Source organism: Myotis daubentonii, chromosome 15 (genome assembly GCF_963259705.1).
Source record: "Myotis daubentonii chromosome 15, mMyoDau2.1, whole genome shotgun sequence".
Classification (NCBI taxonomy): Eukaryota; Metazoa; Chordata; class Mammalia; order Chiroptera; family Vespertilionidae; genus Myotis; species Myotis daubentonii.
Window position 1 is genome coordinate 18,865,092 of NC_081854.1, and position 23,780 is coordinate 18,888,871.

The following is a 23,780-nucleotide window of genomic DNA, read 5'->3' on the forward strand; positions in this document are numbered from 1 at the left end:
CCCCGGGTATATTCTCTTTGTCTCTCTTTGCTTTAATCCTTCACCACCCCCGCTCAGGCTTACCGAACCCTTAGCTGTGCTGGCACAGCACAACAAAGAAATAGAAAATATGAGTAGACCTATAAATAGTAAGGAGATTGAATCAGTGTAAGCATTTGACAAAATTCAGCATCCTTTCGTGATAAAAATGCTCAAACTAGGAATAGAAGGAAACTACATCAACATTATAAAGGCCGTTTATGACAAACCCACACCTAACATGATTCTCAATAGTGAAAGACTAAAAGTTTTTTCCTAAGATCAGGCAGAGACAAAGATCTGCCTTCATTTGCCATTTCTACTCAAAACAGTATTGGAAGTCCTAGCCAGCAATTAGACAAGAATGAGAAATAAAAGGCATCCCAATTGGAAAAGGAGATGTAAAATTATGTCTGTTTGCATATGATATGACCTTCTATGTAGAAAACCCTAAAGTCCCACAAAAATTGTTAGAACTAATAAACAAGTTCAGCAAAGCTGCAGGATACTAAATGAACAGGTAAAAATAAGTTGTGCTTCTATATATGAACAATGAACAATTCAGAAAGGAAATTAAGAAAATGCCATTTACAATAGCATCAAAAAGAATAAAATTTTTAGGAATTAACTTAACCAGGGAAGTGAAAGACTTATTATATACTGAACAACCACACAAAAAAATTGCTGGAAAAATATGGGAAGACATTCTATGTTCATGGATTGGAAGCCTTCATATTGTTAAGATGACAATACTGCCCAAAGTGATCTACAGATTGAATGCAATCCCTATCAATACCCTAATGACATTTTGGGAACAAAAATAGAAAAATCCATCCTGAAATTCATATGGAATGTCAAGAGACCCCCAATAACCAAAGCAAACTGGAAAAAGAACAAAATTGGAGGATTCATACTTCCTTATTTCAAAATTTACTGTAAGGCTGTGACATATAGAAATGGATTAGAAAGCCCAGAAATAAACCCTCACATATACGGCCAAATGATTTTGAGAAGAGTACCAAGACCCTCCCTGGCAGGTGTAGCTCAGCTGTGTGGAGCACCGTCCCGTACACTAAAAGATGATGGGTTCTATTCCTGGTCAGGAAACAACCCAGGTTGTTGGTTTGATCCTTAGGCAAGGCATGTGCGGGAGGCAGCCAGTTGATGTTTCACTCTTACATCATTACATCAAGAGTCACTCTCTCTCTCTTTCATTCTCTAGAATCAATTTTTAAAAAGTGCCAAGACCATACAAGAAGGAAAGCACAGTCTTTTCAAGAAATGGCACTTGGAAAATGGTATTTACATCAAAAGAATGAATTGGAACTACTTAACACCATATACAAAAAATTAACTCACAATGGACCAAAAATCTAAGTGTGAGAGCTAAACTTAAAAAAAACTCTTAAAAGAGAACATAAGATGAAATCTTCATGATATTGGATTTGTCAAGGAATTTCTGGATATTAAACTAAGAGCACAAGCAACAAAGAATCCTACATAATAAAAGGCTAATATGCAAATTGTCCCTAAGGGTGAGAGTTCGACCAACCGGGTGTTAGACGTGCGCTAACCACCAGGGAGGTCCCGGCTGGCAGCCAGCAGCTGCTAGGGACCCTACTGGTGCACAAAATTTCATGCACTAGGCCTCTAGTAAGTAGATAAATTGGACTTTATCAAAATTTTAAAAATTGTGTTTATGAAACGACAATGTTAAAAAGAAAAAAGACACACACAGAATGGGTGAAAATATGTGAAAATCATATATCTGATAAGGGATTAATATCCAGAATATATATGTAACTATTACTCAACAACAACCATAAAACAATAGGATGAAAAAATGGCCAGAGGAACTGAGTAGAAATGTCTTCCAAGAAAATATAGCAAAGGACAATAAGCACATGAAAAGATGCTCAGCATCACTAATCGTTAGAGAAATGAAATCAAAACCACCATGAGATGACACCTCACACCGATTGAGATGGCTGTTACAAAAACCAAAAACCACCCAGAAAACAATGTGTTGGCAAGGATGGGGAAAGCTGGAACTTCTGTGCATTGCCAGGAGGAATATTTAATGGTGCAGCCACTATGGAAAATGGCACAGCAGTTCATCAAGAAATTGAACAAAAATTACTATTTGATCCAGTAATTCTACTTCTGGGTAAATACTCAAAAGAATTGAAAGCAGGGATTTGAACAGATATTTGTACACCCTTGTTCACAGCAGCATTATTCACAACAGACAAAAGGTAGAAACAACACAGAATTCATGGACAGATGAATGAGAAATTAAACGTGATGGATGCAATGGAATATTATTCAGCCTTAACAAGGAATGAAATTGTGATATATGCTATAATATGGATGAAACTTGAAGACACTATGCTATGTGAAAAAAGCCAGACACAAAAGGATAAATATCATATGATTCCACTTATATGAAGTACCTAGAGTAGTCATATTAATAGAAACAGAATGGTGGCTTCCAGGGGTTGGGATTGGGGATTGGAGAGCTATTGTTTAATGGGTACAGAGTTTTAGTGTGGCAAGATGAAAAAGTTCCTAACGGATAGTGGTAATGATTGCATAACAATGTGAATGCACTTAATGCCACTGAGGTATACACTTAAAAGTTAAAATGGTAAATTTTGTGTATAGTTTATCACATAAAAAATGAGCATAAAAAGCAACCTTGTGCAAGGTCACAGTGAATGCCAGACCCAGGGTCGGAAACTGAGCTCTTAACCACTTTGCCCTTCTGTTTACTGTGATGTCTCCTGATTGACAATCTGCTCCCTGTGACTTCTGTCCCTTTATCACACCATTGGTAGAGCAATCCTCCCAGGGAGACGTAGACGGGTCAAGGAGTCACTTACATTGTACGTCCAGCTCGAGAGGGTCACTCTTGCTGGAACTGATGGGGTTGAAGACCTCACACTGAAAGCCCCCAGCGTCCTCCCTCCTGACAGGGTCTATGGTGAGGATGCTGTTGTCCGGGGACAGCTTCATCCTGTGCTTGTGAGGTAGAATCTGGTTCTTGAAGAGCCACCGGATGGAGATGCCCCTGTCATTGGTGAGGCAGGTCAGGACCACGGCGTCCTTGTGCTCTGTGACTGTGGCATTGCTGGCTCGGAGGGCGGGCTTCCCCACTGGCTCTGTGGAGAACAGGGGAGGTGACTGACTGTGAAGGGGTCGCGACCCACAGGTTGAGAACCGCTGCTCTAAAGACTTCTTTCATCAGAGTTGACACCTCTTGCCTCTCAGCCAACCTGAGTTTTTAAAAGAATAAGGCAGGTCTGTGCATCACAAGACAAACAAATGCATGAGGAGCTGTGCACACAGAAGATGTAAGGCTGCCTGCTCTATGTCTGCGAGAAAAAGAACAGACTCTCAGGGCTCAGATAACTATTAGGGTTTCATCACAGAGAGACACGGGACTGGGAGTCAGAGACCACCCGGCACCTGCCCTGGCTCCTCACTGACCAGCTGACTGCCTGGCCGACCTTGGGTCTCACCTGGAATGTGCAGGTGCTGAGTCCCCTCCAGCTACACAGACCTACGTTGCCGGGTGGAGATGTGTTTCCACCGAAGCCTCACAGTCCAGGGTTAACCTAGAGATGAGTAATGATGGGCCTCCCCATAGTCCTTAAACCCAGAGAAGACTGCGCAGGGTGTCCTGGAACTGGGTGTCTGAGCAGAAACAATACACGGGAGACCCAAAGCAAGTCTGGCGGTGAGTTTAGGACCCAGGCTGCAGGGCCACGAGGTGTGGCCGTCTGTCCAGGAGTTCACTGGTGACTGACATGAGACAGTGACCCCAGAAAGGGCAGAGCAGAGTCCAGGAATGATTTAGAAAAGAGTGGGGGACGGCGGGAGCTGGCTGGCGGTGGCAGCAGAGCCAGGCTCTCTGCCCTTGGTCTGTAATGTCCTTTCTGCCACTGCAGAGGGCAGGGATCCTTCCTCAACACGCAGACAATAGCACGTACAGAAGGGGGGCTTGTGGAGGTGGGGGAGCATGAACTTGCTGGAAATATGGCCCTCGTGGTCCATTTGTGTTTGGCAGTTATGAGAGAGATTTTGAGGTAAACTGTGAAAGAATATGTGAAAATCACTCATGCCCCGAAGATCTAATGCCAGATTTTGCAGGAATCTCTGTCTAGAGAGCACGAAGGTCATAGACCAAGTTCTGCCATCCAACCAGGTCACACTGTGACCAAAGGGAGATGCCACAGTGGGTTTGGAATCAGGGACTCCCTGGGATAGAGAGAAGGTGAGTCCTGAGAAGAGAAGTGACCGGAGGGTGAGTCCAGGTGTCTGTGCTGTGTACAGGGCGGGAAAACACCAGATTGGGAGAAAGGACATGTGCCATGTTAGTAAAGTTAGGAAGACGGTCCTTCCCTGTTTCTAGGGACAGTCAGGCAGGTGGGGAGGAGCCCCCACATGGGCCTGTGGCATGTGCTCTTCCTTTTCTTTCTCACTCAGGAAACAACTGGAGTTTAGTCAAATTCATTCAAATGGGCAGCGTCTGAGAGAAAGGAGAGTGGCTGGTGGATCTCACCATCTGAGAGGATCCCACCTGCGGTCAAGGTGTCATCATGAGAACACGTGTGTGAAACAGACAGTGAACCAGTCAGATGGTGCAGGGTCACCAGGCCCATCTTGGGAAGGTCTCCGGAGCCACTGGGAGGAATGGGAGCCTCACACCAGGACGAGGATGTGAGTCAGGAGTCAGGGGTGAAGTGAGCACAGTAAGGCCCTTGGAGTGGAGGAGAGGCCTTGGCATGACTCACGTTGGTCAGTCAGTCTGTGTGATTCTGATTGAGTGACTGTATCTTCCTGTAACTCAGTTTTCCCTGATTGAAACAGGATAAATGGTAAATGGTCTCAGGTTTCCCATGCTGCCTGTGAACGAACCTTGTATCTTTCACAGTTTCCTAACCTAAAGCTTGGAGTAGAGGGGCTGCCTAACTGTTAACTTGACAGCCTCTGTTATTCTTTGTGTCTCTGAGAGAGGATGCCGTGGGCAGATCCCTGGTGGACTAGGAGCTTCGAGGAACATCTTCCCTTTCCCTCCCTGGGGAGACCTTGTTCCTCTTCCTTCCTATGTCCCCCAGGGCAGTTGGCTAAAGGCCTGGGGACCTTGTCCACATACTCCCAACACGTGGTCTCAGGTGAAGGAGCAGGCTCCATCCCTCCCCACGTGTGGCTCTTGAGGCTGAGCCCTGGCGGTGACCACCTCAGCAAACTTGTGACATGGGCACCTGGGAAATTGTTGCTGCCAGTCAGCCCTGCCCACAGATCAACCTCAATCACCCAGAGGCTCCTCAGGTTCCCTGGAGTCAGGAGCCCTGGACAGAGGTCTGGGGAGGGACCACCTGGGTTGAACTTGTCTGTAAGGATCCCAGGGATCCCGCAGGCCAGGCCCTGTATAAGTCCTGCAGGGTTGTTCTCTGGGTCATGGTTGGGAGGGGCCCAGTTGTCTGGACTGAGACTGGTCTCCCTCTGCTGAGTCACTCCCATCAGACTGGCCCTTCTCTCTGTGGAGAATGTCTGCAGGGCTGGAATCCGGAAAGGGTACTCTGACCTTAAGGAGTTTGTCTCCATTGTGTGTCCTGCACTAAATGCCCAAACCCAACCTGGAATGCGAGGCAGAGGGGAATGTAAGAGAGTCCAGGCCTGGCAGTCCTGTGTGTGAAGTAGAATATACCCCACCCGACACCCAGAGGTCAGAGGGCAATCACTCACGGAATACACGGAGCTGTCCAGTTACTCTTTTGCTCCGAAAATCTTTGTCTATGGCTTGTAGAGTGTAGTATCCTGTGTCCTGCAGGGTGACTTTCTGGAACAGCAGGGATCCATTGGGGTATATTGTCTCTCGATGGCGGTATGCGGGCCCGAGAGTAGTTGTTTGAGTGTCTATTACATATGATACGATTTGAAGGTCAACGTCCGTTATTTCCCCTGTGTACCACATATAGCCCATTAGATCCCCAGGCAGGTTGTGGACACGGAGAAGCACATCCTTCCCTTCGGCAGCACTGGGCGGCACTGATTCAATAGTGAGCTGGGCAGTGGTGGGCAGGCTCCAGAGGGTTACGAGTGAGGCTAGGAGGGAAGAGAGAAGTTGATCAACATTTGGAGCTATGTATTGGAAGGAAAGATGATGGCCTGGGTCCTAGCAGGTCTCTTCATCTCTCAGCCTTGGTGTGTGTGAGTGTATTTCCTGTGGTCAAGTGCAGCAGCATGGCCAGCAATACTTCAGCACCTCTGACCTTATTTCCTGTTTGAAAAATCCCAGGTGCCTGCCTGGCTCCTGGATCCTGAAGTCAGAAATGCTCACAGGCACTGCTCAGACCCCTGTTGACACCAAAGACCTGTGTCTCCACTTTCTGACCTGCCCCTGTTCTGTTTTCCTCATGGCACTTGTGGGTACCTAACCTCACATCTAGATGTTTCCTTGTGTGTCTCCTCTCCATAGAAGGTGAGCTCCATGGGGGAAGGGGTTTGTCTGATCTGTTGTACCCCCAGGGCCCGCAGCAGGCTGAAGTGCCTGTGGGTGAATGAATAAGTGCTCCCTGGGTCCTGCACTCCCTGGGGTGCATGTACTCAGTTCTGAGGTTGGTGGTAAAGACAACGCTTAGTGCCCCTGTTCATTTTTTCTTATATCACCCTGACACAAATAGATATTATTATAATCAGTTTTCAGGAACAATTTCAGTGATGAATAACTTGTAAAACTTACCATAATCTAGGTTTTCCTGTCCCTCACCACCTCCAGATCATGGGAGTGTCCTGCTGCTGAGCCCCCCCCCCCCCCCACCCTACTCTGCTCCCCTGTCCTCTTCCCTCAGGTCCAAACAGAAGCCCTCTGTCCCCTCTCAGAGCGCTGTGCTCCCCAGGAGACCCTGAGCCAGTCTCTGTCTCCCCTTTTCCTGTCCACCCCCAGGATTTATCCCCTCCTTACCAGCCAGCAGGAGCCCCTGCGGGGGGATGCACCCTCTGTGAGCAGGGACTGAGGGGGACTCCATTTCCGTCCCTCCCTCTGTGAGAAGAGCTTGAGGTCCAGAAGCACTCACAGGCACTGCTCTCCCTACTGGTGGGACCTGCTGAGCCTCCTCTAGGGACAAGCTCACTCTCCTGGTCACATGGGCAGGGGGCGGGGTCTGTGCTCAGGTCCCTTCCTATGTCCTACCCTCCTTTCCACCTCCCCCTCCCACCATCCTGGTTACCTTCCAGCTAAATGTCAGATCCTGGGAATTGATGAGGCCTCTGTTTCCTCAGTGATTCTCCACCCCCTCCACCCTCATAGGCGCATTTCCTTTTGAGATAAGCTTGAGTCTTGGACATGGAGGTGGGGGTGGGGGTGGGGGAAATTCCCTAGAGCTCAAGTTGAGTGCCCAGTAGCGCCCCCTGGGGCCTCTCTTATTCCTTCTGGACTTCTGTTTCTGATCAGGAGCCCTGGGGTGACATGAAGAACTCTTGTCACAGGGATGTCAACCCCTTGTGCATCGGATCACCTGTGGACGGTGGTAAAGATGGTGATGCCTACAGGACACTGTAGAAATGCTGCTTATCAGCTCCCCAGCTAATGTGGATGCCCACCAGGCTGAGACCCTGTGAACTGGGGGTGGGGCAGCCCCGCCCCTCTCCTGTGCACAGGAGTGTCTGCAGTTCCTGTTCAGAGACAGGTTCTGAGAGCCCTGGCTGGGAAGCTCAGTTGGTTAGAGCTTCCTCCTGATAAGCCAAGGTTGCCTGTTTGATGGCAGGTCAGGGCATCTGCAAGGATCTACCATTAAATGCTTAAATGAGTGGAACAACAAATCAATGTTTCTCTCACACTCCCTTCCTCTCTAAAACCAGTCAATTAAAAAACATATAATAAAAAAGCCAAAGACGAATGCAGATTCTGACTCAGTTGGTGTGCAGTGGACCAGAGACTCTGCATCTAACAAGCTCTCAGGGGAGGTGGATCTTACTGGCCTGTGGAGCCCATTGTCTTTCTTTTTGTCATTTATCACATATTTATTGAGCTTATTCTGCTCTCCCAGGCAGTATAGCTGGGCATACAGCAGTCCACAAAACACAGAAGTGAAAATCCAATGCTTATTAATAAATCCATGAGCGTGTTTCACTTGCCATTTTTTGTAAACATCTAAATTTGTTTGTTTAAAAATTATGAGAGCATCGGAGCACAATTGCATAGCAAGGCTGATGGAGACCCCTTCACCTGAGAGGATGACCCCATCACGCCAGCATTAGCCCCTGCTGTGTCCTGGTCTTGGGTCTGTCAGCACCACTCAGATAGCCCCTCTGCTGCCCTAACCTGGGGATTTTTTTCCCATTTGTAACACTCAACCCAGCTAGGCACTTGTGAAAGGGGGCAGCCATAGAATTTGGGGAACCAGCTAGTCTTATAAGAAATATTATTCACTCTCTGTTAACCATGATTGTTTTATTCTGATTAAAGAAGGCACATTCTACCCTGGCTGGAGCTGACCTGGAGCAGCGCTTCCTCCCCATTTGGAGCTGCCCATTACCATGGAAAGATGAACAACTTGGCTGCAGAAACTAGAATCCCAGCCCTTTGGAGATCCCCCAGCCCACTGTGCACACCTGCAGGCCTTTGCACACCTCCAGCCTGCTTACCTGTTAACTGCCCATCTGGCCCTCGCTTTGGCTACTTCCCTGTGTAACCCCAGCCTTTGCATATCACCAAGCCTTTTGAAGACCCCTAGTCCTTTTGCATGTCTGTAAACTGCCCTTTTGCCTACTTTTCCTTTGTGCTTTTGCTATATAAAAAACTGGCTTGTGGTGGGGTGCAGCGCAGATTTCTGTGGCTGACCTGCTGCTCTCCCATGCTGCCGGCAGCACTGGAATAAACGCTCATATATGATTCCACCCTGTCTCTGCTTCATTGGCTCGAGTAGTGACAGGCAGCTTGGACCCACTGTTTGGTGACACAGGGTCTTCCCTGAGTTCTCAAATGCTCTGCGAAGGTTGGATTTCCTCCCAGCAGGAAGGCCACAGAGAGGACTCTGGGGTGAGAAGGGGGCAAGCTGGGTGATGACTGAAAGGGGACCTACCTTCTATCTCCAGATGCCAGCAGCCAGTCCCCTACTTCCTGGCCTGGGTGTCTCAGAAGGACCTGCAGTTCCTGGGTATGAAGGGAGAGGTGTCCAGCATGTCCTGGGAATAAAGGTGTTGGTGGAATGTCATGTGGCTGTGGGCTGCCTGGTCCACAGGGGACAATTTCAGGGAGACCCTCTCTCATGTCTGTTGGCTGAGACTGTCCATGAGCAAATGGGGAGGTGGGGAAGGTGAGTCTTTCTGGGAAGTGTGCTCCCCAGGAAGAAAGCAGGAAGAGGAGGCAGGCAGGGCGATGGCAAATCTTTTGAAAGGAACGACTCTCTCCAGTGTGCACAGGAGGAGAGTTCATATCCAAAGGGGTCCTGTCTGGCCTCGTCCTCGGTTTGCACAGAGGCCTTGGGTTTCCAGCTTCTGACAGATGGGTGAGGAGCCCTGTGGTGAGCACCACCTCCTCGATGGCTGAGACAGGAACCTGGGAGTGCTGGGTTCACAGATCTAGAAGAGGCTGCAGCAGCTTTGGCTGAGCTGGGGTTGCTGTGATGCGGACACAGGCCACTGATGGGTGTGATGCCCTTGCGATTGACAAAGGTGGGGGCTGAGGTGTTGAGGAGTGTGGGGGGGCAGGGCTGGGAGGTGCTGTAGCTGGGACTGGATGGAGATGACAAGCGGCTTCCAATCTTCCTTTGAGGGCCCCAAAGTGGATTCTATTTGGGAGGACCAGAGTGCCCACAGGAAGTACAGAGCAGGATGCAGGTGGCTGAGATCTCATGATTCCAAACAAACTCTTTTCCTTGGAGGGCTGCCCAGGAGAAGGACAGGAGTCTGGGAGGTAGGCAGGTCTGTCAGTGGGAGCTGTTGAGGGGCCTGTGGTGGTCAGTGGCCCCTGGTGGTGAGATGGTGAGATGCAGGCCCAGCAGGTGGAAGCAGCTGGCACTGAAGTCTCCAGAGGTGCCTGGCAGGACTGTACTTTAGGGCAGTTGTGGGGGGACATGGCAGGTGGGTGTCCTTAGCAGAAAATGGTCCCCACTTTTGGCCACTACTGCAGACCCAGGTCAGGCCCGAGGCCCTGAGTTGAGTCCTCAAACAGCTGAGGATTGGGGCCCGGGCGGGTGTGGTCCCACAGCAGTTTGGGTGTCATCCTCCCTACAGGGGTGAAGGCTTCTGCTCAGAGACCCCTCAGGGCACAAGGAAAGGACTTCCCCCGTTTCTCATCTGGGGCTTCATCACCAATGGGCTCTGAAGAAGAGCGGTTCCTGGTCAAACCTCGGGCTCCTGAGTGTTCCGCACGGTCTCCCTGGCACTGAGGTCTGAGTGCTCCTCTGAGGGTGGAGGCCTTACTGATCTGGGTGCCTGACCTGAGGACAGGGAATGGCCTCTCTGTTCTCAGAAGAGTGAGCTTGAGGTCCCACACTCTGCTCCTGGTGCGGAGCACACCAAACCCTCTGACTCTAGTAACCCTACCAGCATTGGGGAATAGGGCTGGGTTGTAGGATCAGAGCCATGCATTGGAAAGTGTCTCCAAGCCTAGGTGGCCGCCACATGCCTGGAATGGCAGGCACAGGACCCTCACTTCTGCTGTTGACCTTGACCTGGAGGAGCAGGTCAAGGGGTGGGTGGCTTGGTGCAGACATTCGGCTTCCAGAAGGTCCTAAGGTCTTGGATGATCCCCAAGTGAGGTGGGCAGGGTTCTGGTGACTGTGGGCTGTAGGATGGTGCTTAGTACTGACCAGGCAGGTACGTGGCAGACACGGAGACATCAGGGTTCAGCAGCACCCCAAGAACGTGGTCGCAGGTAGTTGGTTCTGGGAGGTGGGTCAAGAGCTGCCTCTAGTCTTGTGTTTGATATTTAAACAGTCATGACAGTTATACATAGCCAGCTGCTTCCAGAAGGTGGGAAGACATACTGATAATGCACTGGAATCCTCTTTTAAGGACAAAGAAACAACTTTATTTTACCAATAACTGTGATGCATATACTTCTAGTTCATTATTAATGTCCCTTTGGCAGTTGTGCTCTTAAGGAAATGGTGAACGCCACCTTTGTGTTTTTTCTGAAGATGTTGATTTTATGTAGACACTCCTATGATTTTAAGCTTTCAAAGGTCCAGCTAGATCATCTGTGAACAGTAAAGCAAGTTCTCTGCCCATTTCTGTTACTCATCCATGTACACAGGGAGTCATATGTTCCCTAAAAGGGCCAGAAATCAGCTGGCCACCATACAAAGAAGAAAATGTCCAAATGATGGCACTGAAGGGGGAGGTCTGCTCGGGGTGGCGGGGGAGGTTCTCTCAGGACCTGAGGGAGCAGGTGGTGTCGGGTTCTGCCATCAACTTCAGATCAGGACCCAGGAGGTGGGAGGGTGAGGACCTCCCTGCCCTTCCCCACCCTCCTCAGGACACCATGCCGGGCTCTCTGTGTTGGGACTCAGCCCCCCCTCCCCCACCCTGCAGTGTATTACAGGGACCCAGAGTCCCTTCATGTAGAGTGGACCATGAGGAGCCCAGGTGAGGGAGGGGAGGTGGACGTGAGGAGAGAGCCTTACCTGGAGGTGGGAGCTGTGAGATGAGGGCCAGCAGGAGGCACACAGCCTGCTTAGCGCCTGAAGCTGAGCCAGTGCGCCAGAGCATTTCCTCTGCAGAATCCAGCCTTTTCCCTGCGAACATTCCATTACCTCCCCTTCAGTGCTCCCAGCTGAGGCCTCAGTGCTTCCCCACTCAGTCCTGCATCAACTCTTTGTCCCCCTCACCCTCGGGCAGCTCTGTCTGCCCAACTGCCCAGTCCCCCCAGGGCTGCAGAATGGTCATTGCTGTCCCTGACCCCACCAGTGTGGAGGTCCAGTCCTTCCTTCCTGGTGAGCTGTGGGACCAGGCTCTGAGGCTCCATGTCCTGATTACCATCACCTGCCAGGAGGTGGCAGCAGCTGAACAAAGGAGAGATACAGGGACAATTGTTATCACCCTGTGTGTCTGCAAGTGGACATGTGGGGCAGGAACCCAGGGAATGATGGAACTTCCTGCTAGTTTAGATGTCAGGAGTGTAGGCCTTGGCAATTTAACAGAGAATGCATGGATATTTTCTTGTTTTGGAGGACATGCCTTTGAGTTTGGAATTACATGCTTCCCTGGTTGTCACCATTAACCTCCATCCCACCCACGGCAAATTCAGCACCTGGTTCAGGGTTGGTGTTGGGATGGGGCAGGGACAGCCAGGCCCAGGCCCCTCTGTATCCATAGGACTGCAGAGAGATGTGTTCTGTGTTGGGAATAGTGCTCCTTCCCAGACAGCAGTGTCCACCCCTGGTACCTTCCCTATTTCCTGCCTCGGCTGCCCCTTCCCCAGCTCCATCTCAGCCCTCAGAGCAGATTATGAGCTGACTGCCCCTGGCACATCTTGGGTGCCATTCACTCTCTTTGCTCTGCTCTTGTTGCTTTTTATGACCATAAAGATTCCCTGAGGTGTGTGTGTGTGTGTGTGTGTGTGTGTGTGTGTGTGTGTGTGTGTGTTGGATCCCTGAACACACGTGAAGCATCAAGGTAAGGGAATTTGAGAGTCATTTAACAAATATTTATTTTACATGCAAGGATGCATGGTGAGGTCTTCTACATCTAACAAAGGCTCATGTTGTAGATGGAATCACTCTTCTCAACCTTGCTTCCTTCTCACAGGTAGAATGACACCCACCTGTTTGCCTTGTCCTTGTAGCTCTTCCCATTAGCACATCTTCCCCGCAGCCCCATTTATCTCAGGCTTGGCCATAAGAACATGGAGTCCAGGGATCTCCATATCAAAAAGCACCTCAGGTAATTCTCCAAAGCACTGAGAGTTTGAGGAACATTTCCCTAAGTAGTGTAATTTAATAGAGATCCTGGAAATAAACCCATGAGTTTATCATCAATTAATATTCTACAAAGCAGGAAGAACATATAATGATGTAAACATGCATGCAGCTGGGAGCACTGAAGGGGAAGAAATGGATACATGCAAAAAAAATGAAGCTAGACCATCTTCTTACACCTTACACCAGATTAAACTCAAAATAGATTAAATATTTAAATTCTAGACTCAAAAACATAAAAATCCCAGAAGAAAATATAGGCAGTAAAATCTCAGACATATTTTCTTCTGATATATTGTCTTGGGCAAGGGAAACAAAAGAAAAAATAAAGAAATGGGACTACATCAAAATAAAACGTATTTGCACAACAAAGGGAACCATCAACAAAATGAAATGATAACCCACTGAATAAGAGGACACATTTGCTGATACATGTGAAAAGGGCTTATTATCCAAACTTTATAAGGAACTTATAAAACTCAACACCAAAAAACCCCAAACAATCCAATCAAGACATGGACAAAGGCTGTCCCTGCTGGAAGAGGAGAGAAAGGGGCGGGATTGTGGAGAGGTTAGGGCTGACCTTGGAGAAAAAGCACATGTAGGTTCAGAAGCACTGGCACTGAAGATGCAAGAGGAGGGGACTGGAGGTGGACAGGGTCAGGAGAGATGAGAACAGCAGGGAGAGGGGACGCCTGTTGGGACCGCTGGGGGCAGGGCAGGAGCCGAGCTCTCCATCTCCTCAACAGTGATATTTGGGGCCAGTAGTTCTTGTTGGGAACTGTAGGGTGATTAGCACCACCCCAAGACCGCTACCCACTAGAGTCCAGTAGAACCCTCCACGCCCCCGTGTGAAGAGCATTTCCTCTGACATCGCCCTGTGTCCTGGGGAGACAGGAGAGGAGGTGGTACAGTCTCCCCTGGCTGAGAACCACTGACCTACACTGATCTCTAATATTAAGTATCCAAATGGCACCCTGTACTTCTCAGGGTGTGAAAAAGAGAAGAAACAAACATCTTTACTATCTAAGAAAAATTAACTGTAATCAACCAAAAGTTGATTTATCAGTTGGAGGCATATTTAGAGGTGATTACAGCTCACCAGCTGGAGGCCTGGGGGAGTTCAAAGGGTGTAACCACACATTAGACTGACACCACTGGGTTGTTCTGCAAAGTCAGGTTGGGAAAATTCTGTAGACACTGGGAAGAGAAAATACATGATAACAAATCTATATGCCATGCCATTTGATAGTCTACTCTGATGTTCTTACCATCTCAAGCATCTTAGTGATAAACGCAATCATGTCTATAATTAAGAAGAAAGATCTTCTTATGAAGAAAGTTATGTCATAGTAGATTCTCTATATTTTCAGAATCACACACTGTGGCATAATTCATTACATATGAATTTATGCCCCCAAAGGACAGTGTCCAGTTTCGTTTCCAGCATCTCTCAGCTGATAAGACCTTGTCTCCCATCCCTGGGCCCCTCTCTGAACCACAAATCTTTGATCCTGTAAAGGGACAAGGAGGTTTTTACAGAGTCCTCACCATTCCTCCCCCACCTCTCAGACTCTGGGCAGAATTGGTTGTCTAATCTTGGACGTGATACTTAAATTACCAACCTGAATTTCTGTACCTCATCCACCCTACTTGTCAGTGGTGTCCCGTTGATCTCTCAGTTTCTAAGATCTCAGAGAGTCGGCCATGCTCCATGTTGGTGAGAGTATGAATAAAAGTGCACCCAGATGTACTGACACCCTGGCTGCTACACATTGCTACTCACTGGCTTTAACTACCAGTTTTTGAGGATAGACATTTTTTCATGTGTTCCAGACACTCTGCTAAGCCCTTTTCACACATTTCCTTATTTAGTTCATACAACCACCCTGTGAATTAGATGCTATTACTACTTCCATTTTTAGGATGAGAGAATAATTTGGCAAAGGGCCCACAGCCAGTGAGGGGGACAGTGGAGACTCAAAGCGAGCTGTGTTCTAGCCCGAGTCCATAAAACCCACAGTTCTCCTGCCGGGAGCCGGTCCGTCCTTGCTGTTTCAAGGGACCTGGCATATATGGCATACTGTTCTTAATATGTTTGCTCACCTTCTTGGCACTATGTGTTTTAACCAAGGTCACCTCTCTGAGAAAGGTTGTTTCTCCAGGTAGGGATTTTCCCCTGAAGTTAGGGAGGGAATAAAATCCCTTAACTAAGTGCCAGGCGGGTAATTAATCACTTTAACTACGAACAATCATGCTTAAACTACATAATCTTTACTCCCTGGAATGGAGATAAGAAACGCCCTAACCTTTAGAATAGAGATTGATAGGATTGGAATCAACTGGTATAAATACAGATGTAACAAGACAACAGGACACAGAACCTAGACACAGAACCTACACAGAACCTAGACACAGAAGAACTTCGCTGGAGAGAACATGGCAAAAGACCCTGGACAGAAACTGGCCACAGAACCTAGAGACAGAACCTAGTGAGAGAACATGGCAAAAGATCCTGGACAGAAACTGGCCACAGAACCTAGAGACAGAACCTAGTGAGAGAACATGGCAAAAGATCCTGGACAGAAACTGGTCACAGAACCTAGAGACAGAACCTAGCGAGAGAACATGGCTGAAGAACCTAGAGACAGAACCTGGCTACAGAACCTGGATAGAACATGGCAGGAGAACCTGACTAGAACCTGGTGACTGAACCTGGCTGGAGAACCTGGACAGAACCTGGCTGGAGAACCTAGCGAGGGAACATGGACACAGAACCTGGCTGGAGATCCTAACCAGAACTTCGCTGGAGATCCTGACCAGAACTTGGCTAGAGATCCTGGCTAGGCTGCTGATCAACTGAACGCTGTCTCCGTGTCATTCCTTCTCCGCCGACTCCGTCCACACCTTTGGGGACCCCTGGACCTGCTGGGGTTGGACCCCAGCATTCTCCAAGTTATTAATCTACAGTATGTCTGTTTTTCTTGACTAGAACCTAAGTTCCCAAAGGGCAGAGACTGAGTGTTTGGGTTTGAAACCTGAGCATATGTTAACAGGTGATGGTACATGAGCTCCAGCATGGTGGACATTTAGAATTTGAGCCTCCAAGAGAAATGAGGACATTGCTGGTGATGGGAGCAGCAGGAGCGAAGGCCTAGCATAGGAACTGGAGGTGGTGGTACGTGGGGTTGGGGAGGTGGGCAGAGCAAAGGGGCTCCTAGGAGTAGAGCAGTGGGTGCTGGCTGGGGCTGGCGGACAACAGGCTTGAATACCCGGGGGACCCCGGGGAGTGCTGTGTACACCCAGGGCAGGACATGGGAGTTTTATGTGGCAGCCACTGGGGACAGGGACATTGGTGGTTGCTGAGACGAGACATTAAGAAGAGAAACTAGCGGACAACAAATAGTCATAAGGATGTGAAGTAGAGCACAGGGGAGTCACTAACATTGTGATAACTATGTACCGCGACAGGAGGGTCCGAGGCCTATGGGGGTCGCTCTGTAAGTGTTATCACTGTCTAACCACTATGCTGTACACCCGAAACCAATATAACATTGAATGTCCTGTGTATTTGAAAATAATTTTTTTAAAGCTTCGGTTTAGGGAATAAAAGAGAAACCAATCTTAGCTCAGCACCTGTTTAGTTCCAAATGTCACACTGGGTCCTCTTTGCACAGGGCTCCTCTCAGTTATAGAGCCTGAGGGACATGCTAGTTTAAACAGACCAGGAAGCTTTTGTAGCTTGTCTGATGTCATAGAGGCTGAGGCATTGGTGACAGAATCTGGGTACATCTCCCTGACCAGTATGTTCTCAGAACTACAATGTGTTTCCTAAACCAGCGATTGTGGTTGCGGTTTAATTACCCTCATACTATATGTGCTTTGACACCAAAAGAAAAGGTAACAAAAGTAAAAATAAACAAGTGAAGCTACACCAAACTAAAAGGCTCTTGCACAGCAAAGGAAATTGTAAAATATATACACACATGGAGCCATTTTTAATGGGGCCCGAGCTGCCATCCCAGGTAAATGGCCTTGCACATCTTATGCCTCAAATATTTTGGGATGCTAAAAAAGGACAAAGTAACCTTTGAACTGGGCCTAAAATGACATTGTGACCCCAAAACCCTGTTTATGAAGATGACAAGCAAGACGATATTATGACTCCTGGTCAGGTGACTACCAGACTGAAAATTAAAAACATTCTTAGAGCCCTAGCGGGTTTGGCTCAGTGGTAGAGCATTGGCCTGCGGACTGAAGGGCCCCATGTTCAATTCAGGTCAAGGGCACATGACCCAGTTGTAGGCTTGATCCCCAGTGGGGGGCGTGCAGGAGGAAGCAGATCAATGATTCTCTCCAGTCATTGATGTTTCTATCTCTCCCTCTCCCTTCCTCTCTAAAATAAATAAAAATATATTTAAAAAAAACATTCTTAGAATGAGCATCACTATGTTTCCTTATTGGCACCAACAGAAAGGCCGTCCCTCTGTTGATATTAGCGTTCCCTTCCTTTTCTTATAAATAAACACTCTGTGCTTCTGCCTGAATCAGTGCTTTTTAAGCAGCTATTCTCATGTTTAATTTCAAATAAAAGCTTGTTGCCTCTCACGTTGGCCTTTCATTTTTAGTTTAACATACTAGTATGTGGCTCAGGAACCGGGACCTAAAGTGGCCTCACTGTCAGGGGCCAGCATCCCTGGAATGGGCTGGGGTACCTGCGGAGCCCCTTCTGTGCTCACGCTTCCATGGGCTGCTGTTGCTCTGACTGTGCATCCCTCCTAGGCTGGGTCTCCCTGCTTTCCTGGGTGAGGTCAAGTGTCTCTATTTGAGGCTGGGAGGGGTGTCCCTCAGGGGGATGGTGGTCCAGGTGGCGGCATGGGGTGGGATCCGCAGGACCTTGTACCACAGGGAAAAGAATCTTTTCTGTCTCAGGAGGGATTGGTCACAGCTCTCACACTTTTACCAAGTGCCCCGTAGCAGCTCACAGGGGTTCCTGATGGGTGAGTATTTATTTGGTTGTGTGTTGTTTTGTTTCCATTTCTTGTCCGTGACTGTTATGTTGTTTGTCCTAAGAAAGAGATTTCATAAGAAGAGGAATCCAAACCTCTCCTGGACAATGGAATACGTTTGTTGGTTGATAAGCAGAGGCTTCTAAAAACAAAATATTTCCTTTAAAAGAACAGTTAGCCATCTGAGCAGGTGCTTAAAAATGTCTTGCTGTTTGTCCTGTCTGAACGCTGACAAGATATTTCAAAGAATTTAATAAGTTTAGGATCAGAAATTTGGCAAAAGTAAGAGTCTAATAAGGTTTTGACAGCCTTCTTAGCAATGTGTAAGGCCTTCCTACAGATAACAGGGATGAAAACACAGCCCATAGTCCCTGAGGCTAAACAACCAAAGGGAAAATGGGGGAAAGGGCTTTTTTAAAAGATTGACTAAAAGCTTCTCTTACCTAAGGAGCACCACCTCCCTCATCTCCATAAAAAGTGTTTACCGAGGGCAAATACAAATGCTGAAAGTCTTCTCTAAAAATTGCCGAAACCTGTTTGGCTCAGTGGATAGAGCGTCGGCCTGCGGACTGAAAGGTCCCAGGTTCGATTCTGGTCAAGGGCATGTACCTGGGTTGCGGGCATATCCCCAGCAGGAGATGTGCAGGAGGCAGCTGATCGATGTTTCTCTCTCATTGATGTTTCTAACTCTCTATCTCTCTCCCTTCCTCTCTGTAAAAAATCAATAAGATATATTAAAAAAATAAAAAAATAAAAATAAATAAAAGGCTTAGCCATCTGAATGAATAAGTTCAGCTTATTCCAATTCTTATCAATGAATGCTTTTCCCTTGTTGTACCTGTTTTATGGTAAAATATTTATTATTTATTTATTTATGTTTTTAAATAAATTATTATAGTTTGTTTAATGAGGTTATTTCTACATCAGGTTATAGTTCAAAAGCAGTTAAATGTGTGTGATCTGAAGAGAATGATGTAAAATCAATTAGACTCTTCTTAAATCTTTCTTCCATGGACTTCCTTCATCTTTCTGTTTATCAATAAAAGGCAATTTTAGGTTCATATAAACACATCCTTTACAACTGCCTGAACAGAAAATTAGTATGTAAATGGCACTGGGCATTCGGTAAATAAGTCACAGGCCAGTAAGACAAATTGTGCAGTTGTGAAAGGTAACGGGAAAGAGTGTTGGAAACCTTAAGGCTGGGCAATCTGCAGTGTTTCCAACATGCCTTCAACGGCCTTTAGAGAGCATGTGGTTTCCTTCTTCCTTCAACGTGCAAACCAATAAACTCTGTTTATTTGACGAGCTGCCCAACTAGCATATTGTTCTTTTCTGCGTTTGCACTTGCTTTTTGGGTTAGAAGCAATATGACTTGCTCAGATGTCAAGTCCAAACAAAGCTCTTATATTGCTGCTCAGTGTCAATGCCTGTGCAGAACACTTTCTTGAAAGTTCAAGGTGTTCAAGTCCCCATTGGGTGTGTTTCACCTCAGCGTACTGCTGACAGTGTACGTGGTTGTGTGGATTAGTCAGCATAAGCTCCTCCAAGGAAAAGGCTGCTTTAACGGCCTTTTGATATGAAGCCCTGCACACCCAGGCCAGGCTTCTTGGTCTCCAACAAATTGTCCCAGACACTCATTCAGTTCCCAAATGGCCTCCACACTTGCCCTGGGCTATTAGAGTGGCAACCTTATGCTTTCCAGGTGCAGTGTTAGTTGGACCTTCATGCAAGATTCCATCATACAGCTGTACAGCATCACCGTATCTTTCCATGGCTTCAAATCTCATGCCAGTTAGTGCTTGACTCTGTGACTGCCAGAGAACTGTCTTCCTAACTCCTTAGCCAAGCCAAGCCGGGTCTTCCTGCCTGTAGTCTAGGCTGCACTCATCACGTGTTCATATAGATCCAAATATCAGCTCCAAGCTTAGTAGCATGTCCATTAATCAATTCCTGTCCAACTTCCACAATTTCTCACTATTTCTTTTCTCCATTTTCTCTGTCATTTCTTCTTAAGTGACATCATAAATCTCTCAGATCTTTGCCTTCTCCTCAGAATGTTAATTTTTTAAAAATGAAACTATTTCTAAAGTAGGTCGCTGGTTGTGTTGTCAGTATATATGTCTATATATTCAAGTTTGCAGGAAATAATTAGAATTGGTTTGTTAAAAAAACACACACATCTACTTAATTGGCTTACAGACATTAAGAAATATAAAAAAACTAAACCAATTTCTAGGGCATAACCTAGTAACATTTTTCATGGGTAAGATTATGCTATTTTTTTTCTAGAGGAATTAATAACATATCTAAAGGAGGAGTAAATGACATACATAAAACGGATGTATACTTACACCATTGAAGATATTCTTATCTTTATAATGAGAATGATTGCAGCCGCTATGGAAAAAACATTTTAACATTAACACTGTGGGAAATATCACATTTATTTTAAAAGAAGAAGCTTTGAGAACCAACATGTACAAATATGGTTTAAGGAAATTAAATATGTATAATCAATTAATTATATTTGCCTTCCTCCAAACTACTTAACTGAAATATCAGTAATTCAAAAACTGCTCCCACAACAATTTACTTACATACCATCCAATATGTCAGATGGAGGAAGATATAAGAGCATAAAAATTAAATGAATTTCTTTAAACCCAATACAGTCTATGGCCTGTTTCTGTGCTGAGGTCTGTGACCTGAGCCCTGGAGGGTAGCTGGGTTGGATGGAGAAAGCATACCGGATGCAGAGGGAGTGGGGAGGGCATCTCTTTGGGGAGAACAGCTGCCAGCCCAGGCACTGGCTCCAGGATTAGAGAAGAGGTAAGGGTCAGGGAGGGCAGGGCCAGAGGCTACAGTGGTGGATTTAAGAGTCCTGAGTGGCTTGGCTGACCACCTACCTCATAGGAGAACCACCAGGGAGGCTGAGTCCACACTGTGGGTGGTTTGAAGAGACAATCCCTGACCTGAGGGAGGGACATGGAAAGAAGCCAGAGTAGAAATGAGAGCCTAGAGGGTACAGTGAAGGAATGCACAGGGTGTAGAGAAACCTTCCAAAGGCTTCCAGATGGCATATTTTTGGTCACTGGTGCCAGGAATCTCCCCCTGCCCCCGCCCCGCCCCCCCCAACTCCCTTCTTAAAGTATTGTTGGCACCTCCTCAGGAGGCTGGAGGAGCTGTGAGCTACATGCTCTGGGTGGTGAAATGTCTTGAAAAGTGGACTTATCCATGCATGGTACTTCAATCCTATTTGGTTCAGCATCCAAACAGCCCTTTTGGGAAAACAAGGCAGTAACGGGCATGCTCAGAGGACACATGAAGAGCATTACACTGTGGAGGTCCTTTATGTAAGATGAACTGTATGTGAGCAAGTAGCTCTCACCCCAGAAGACGACCCTGCCTCAAGTCTACCGCAGCCATCTAAGGACCTGTATTCCCAACCTGAGTCACTCCCATGGGCTCTGCAAGCTGCAAGGACACGCTGCCTCTCTATCCCCTTCTATCAAGCACCCAACACCCACTGCCAGGCTGCTCCTCAGCCTTCATTCAGTGCCTCCTTCCTGTGCATTTACTGCCAATTGCAGCCTGGGGATCAGAACCCTTGGGGTCCTGGGGAGGCGACATTTTGCATTTGTATGGCGCTTCCTGCTGAAGTGGAAATTGGGGGACCCAGACGGGCCTTGGGAAAGGAGCAGCACCAGTCTCACACCAGTCAGAGCCCTGAAAACCTTGGCCCTCAATCTGGAAACTGAGATGGATCCCTGGACTCTAACCTCTGGGTTACCCTCAACACCCACCTGCCCACCTTTCCCACCCTCCCCCCAGGCTGGAGTTTCTCGAATTTTGTAACCCTCCTCAGATCTGACACAGGGCACCCAACTTCCTTCCTCCTTAGAATCTCCTCCTGCCTTTTCTCCAGCCTTCAGCCTGAACATCCCTCAAACCCTCCCACACCCCCTTGCTCTCTGGACTCCCAGCCCCCAGTGGCTGCTAGTCTCCCTCTCACACTCTCCCAGTGTCCCATTCCCCTTCTCTGAGGCCAACAAGTCCTAAACCTCAGACTCCTGAGCCTCTAGTCACACGTGCCCCCACATTTATCTGGCTACTTCTATTAGGGTTCCATTCTCCCCCACACCACGGCTGCCACTCCCACCCCCAACCCATGTTCTGTTTTCCTCCTTTTTTCTTTAAGTGCTTTGCTGTCTTCTCTCTCCATCTGAGCAAGTGCACACCCCACCACGGACTCCCCAAATCACCTGTTTGTTCCCAGGATCAAGGGCACTCATCTGAGTCTTCCAGAATCTTATTCTTTCTTCCAAATTCCACCCTGCCTCTCAAGACCACACGCAGGTCTGGAAGAATGGCTTCCTCTTCCTCCCCAACCCTGTCCTCCAGCTCCAGTGACTCTGTCCTCCTAGGGTGGACCTGCACCCCCGACCCCCCACCCCATCCCCATGTTGGAGTCTCAGTATCTCCTGAACACTTGCTCCCCTCCCTGGGACCCCAATGCTCTGCAGGACCAACACCTCAGCCTTTGTTCTGCAGACACCCAAGGCCTGAGGCAGCACAGTCTCAGGGAAGAGTAAGCCAGCAAAGATTTGACATGCAGAGCCTATCTGTTCTGTGGCTGTGGAAAGAGTAGGGGTTTGCTAAAGACTGCTGGGGGGAGGCAGGGGAGCTGCTCTATTAGCTCCCCTGGCTCTGGGCCCAGCAGCTCGAGGGGGAGGAGTTACCACCACTCTTTGGCATCAGAACTTACCATCATGGCTGTGACCTAAAATCTTCAGGAAGCCAGAGGGTCATGGCCCAGAAGCACCCTGGAGAAAGAGGGTTGTGTGGAGCCCACCATAGTGGTGGTGCCTCCCTTGGGACTTTAGGACCCTCTGTGGACCCTGAAATACTTTTATTCTCAGGACTTAGGGATTCAGCGAGGCCTGCTCCTAATGGTATCCACTGCCTCCCAAAGCACTTTAGTCCTAAGTCTACATAACCCCCAAACCCGGCCCACTGGTCGGATCCAAGCCATGGCCCCCAAAGGGTCCAGGACCCCCTAGAAATGGAGAGGACCCTGATCAGAGTGAGGCACCTTCAGAAGAATCAGGAGCGGACCAGGAACTCTCAAGAGAGAATGAAGTTGGGCCCCAGAAGGATAAAAACTCTTCTTTCCATTCCATCTGCTTGCAACAGCCAGGGAACCCCTGAGATCCCTGAAGAGCCTTACTCTGGGGGAAGAGACAGCTCTTCTAGCAACTTTTCCCACCTTTCTATGTCTCCGGCTTTAGGGGAACATGAAGAGTTGGAAGAGGAATATGATGAGGAGGAACCCAAGTTTCCCAGTGATTTTTCACGTGTGCCAAGTGGAAAGAAACCTCCACCCCAGAGACAACAGAGAGCGGCACCATGTTCCAGCCAAGGACGATACTTGGGAGGGTGAACACGGTGATCCCAGGTCCCCTGGTCGACATTGGCTGGGCCGGAAATGAAGTCAAGCAGATAAGCGCAGAGGCTTGGGATTAGGGGAGCAGAAGAACTGTGTCAGCTCGGACAAGCAGGCTTCCGGCGGCTGATCGAACTGCTGGTATTGGTGGGAGAGTATGCGGAAAATTGGGACCATCTCATCTATGCATGCAGGCAGCTGAAAGGCATACTAGCATAAAAACATATGTTTAAGGGACTTCTTTAAGAAGAAGGGAAAAAGCATAAATATGAATAATAAAATGGCTATGACTATGTATTTATCAACAATCACTTAAAATGTAAATGAATTAAATGGTCCTATAAATAAACATAGGGTAGCTGAAAACACAAAACTACA

The 23,780-nt window shown here is 47.8% G+C and overlaps 2 protein-coding genes and 1 pseudogene across 3 annotated transcripts in view; all 3 read right to left on the reverse strand.

Moving 5' to 3' along the window:
- The window catches only part of LOC132216848 (carcinoembryonic antigen-related cell adhesion molecule 21-like), a 169,395-nt gene that overhangs the window by 107,613 nt on the left and 38,002 nt on the right, over positions 1-23,780 (reverse strand). The gene's annotated exons all lie outside the window — the stretch shown is intronic.
- LOC132216850 (carcinoembryonic antigen-related cell adhesion molecule 1-like) overlaps positions 1-23,780 on the reverse strand; it is a 38,077-nt gene that overhangs the window by 7,083 nt on the left and 7,214 nt on the right. Inside the window, exons 2-4 of the mRNA XM_059666469.1 lie at positions 6,989-7,004; positions 5,770-6,129; positions 2,901-3,179 (exon numbers count right to left, since the gene is read on the reverse strand). Coding sequence (XP_059522452.1) covers positions 2,901-3,179; positions 5,770-6,129; positions 6,989-7,004 — 655 coding nt within the window. The remainder of the gene's footprint in view (positions 1-2,900; positions 3,180-5,769; positions 6,130-6,988; positions 7,005-23,780) is intronic.
- Positions 19,153-23,780, reverse strand: part of LOC132217181 (ER membrane protein complex subunit 2-like) — a 5,964-nt pseudogene continuing 1,336 nt past the window's right edge.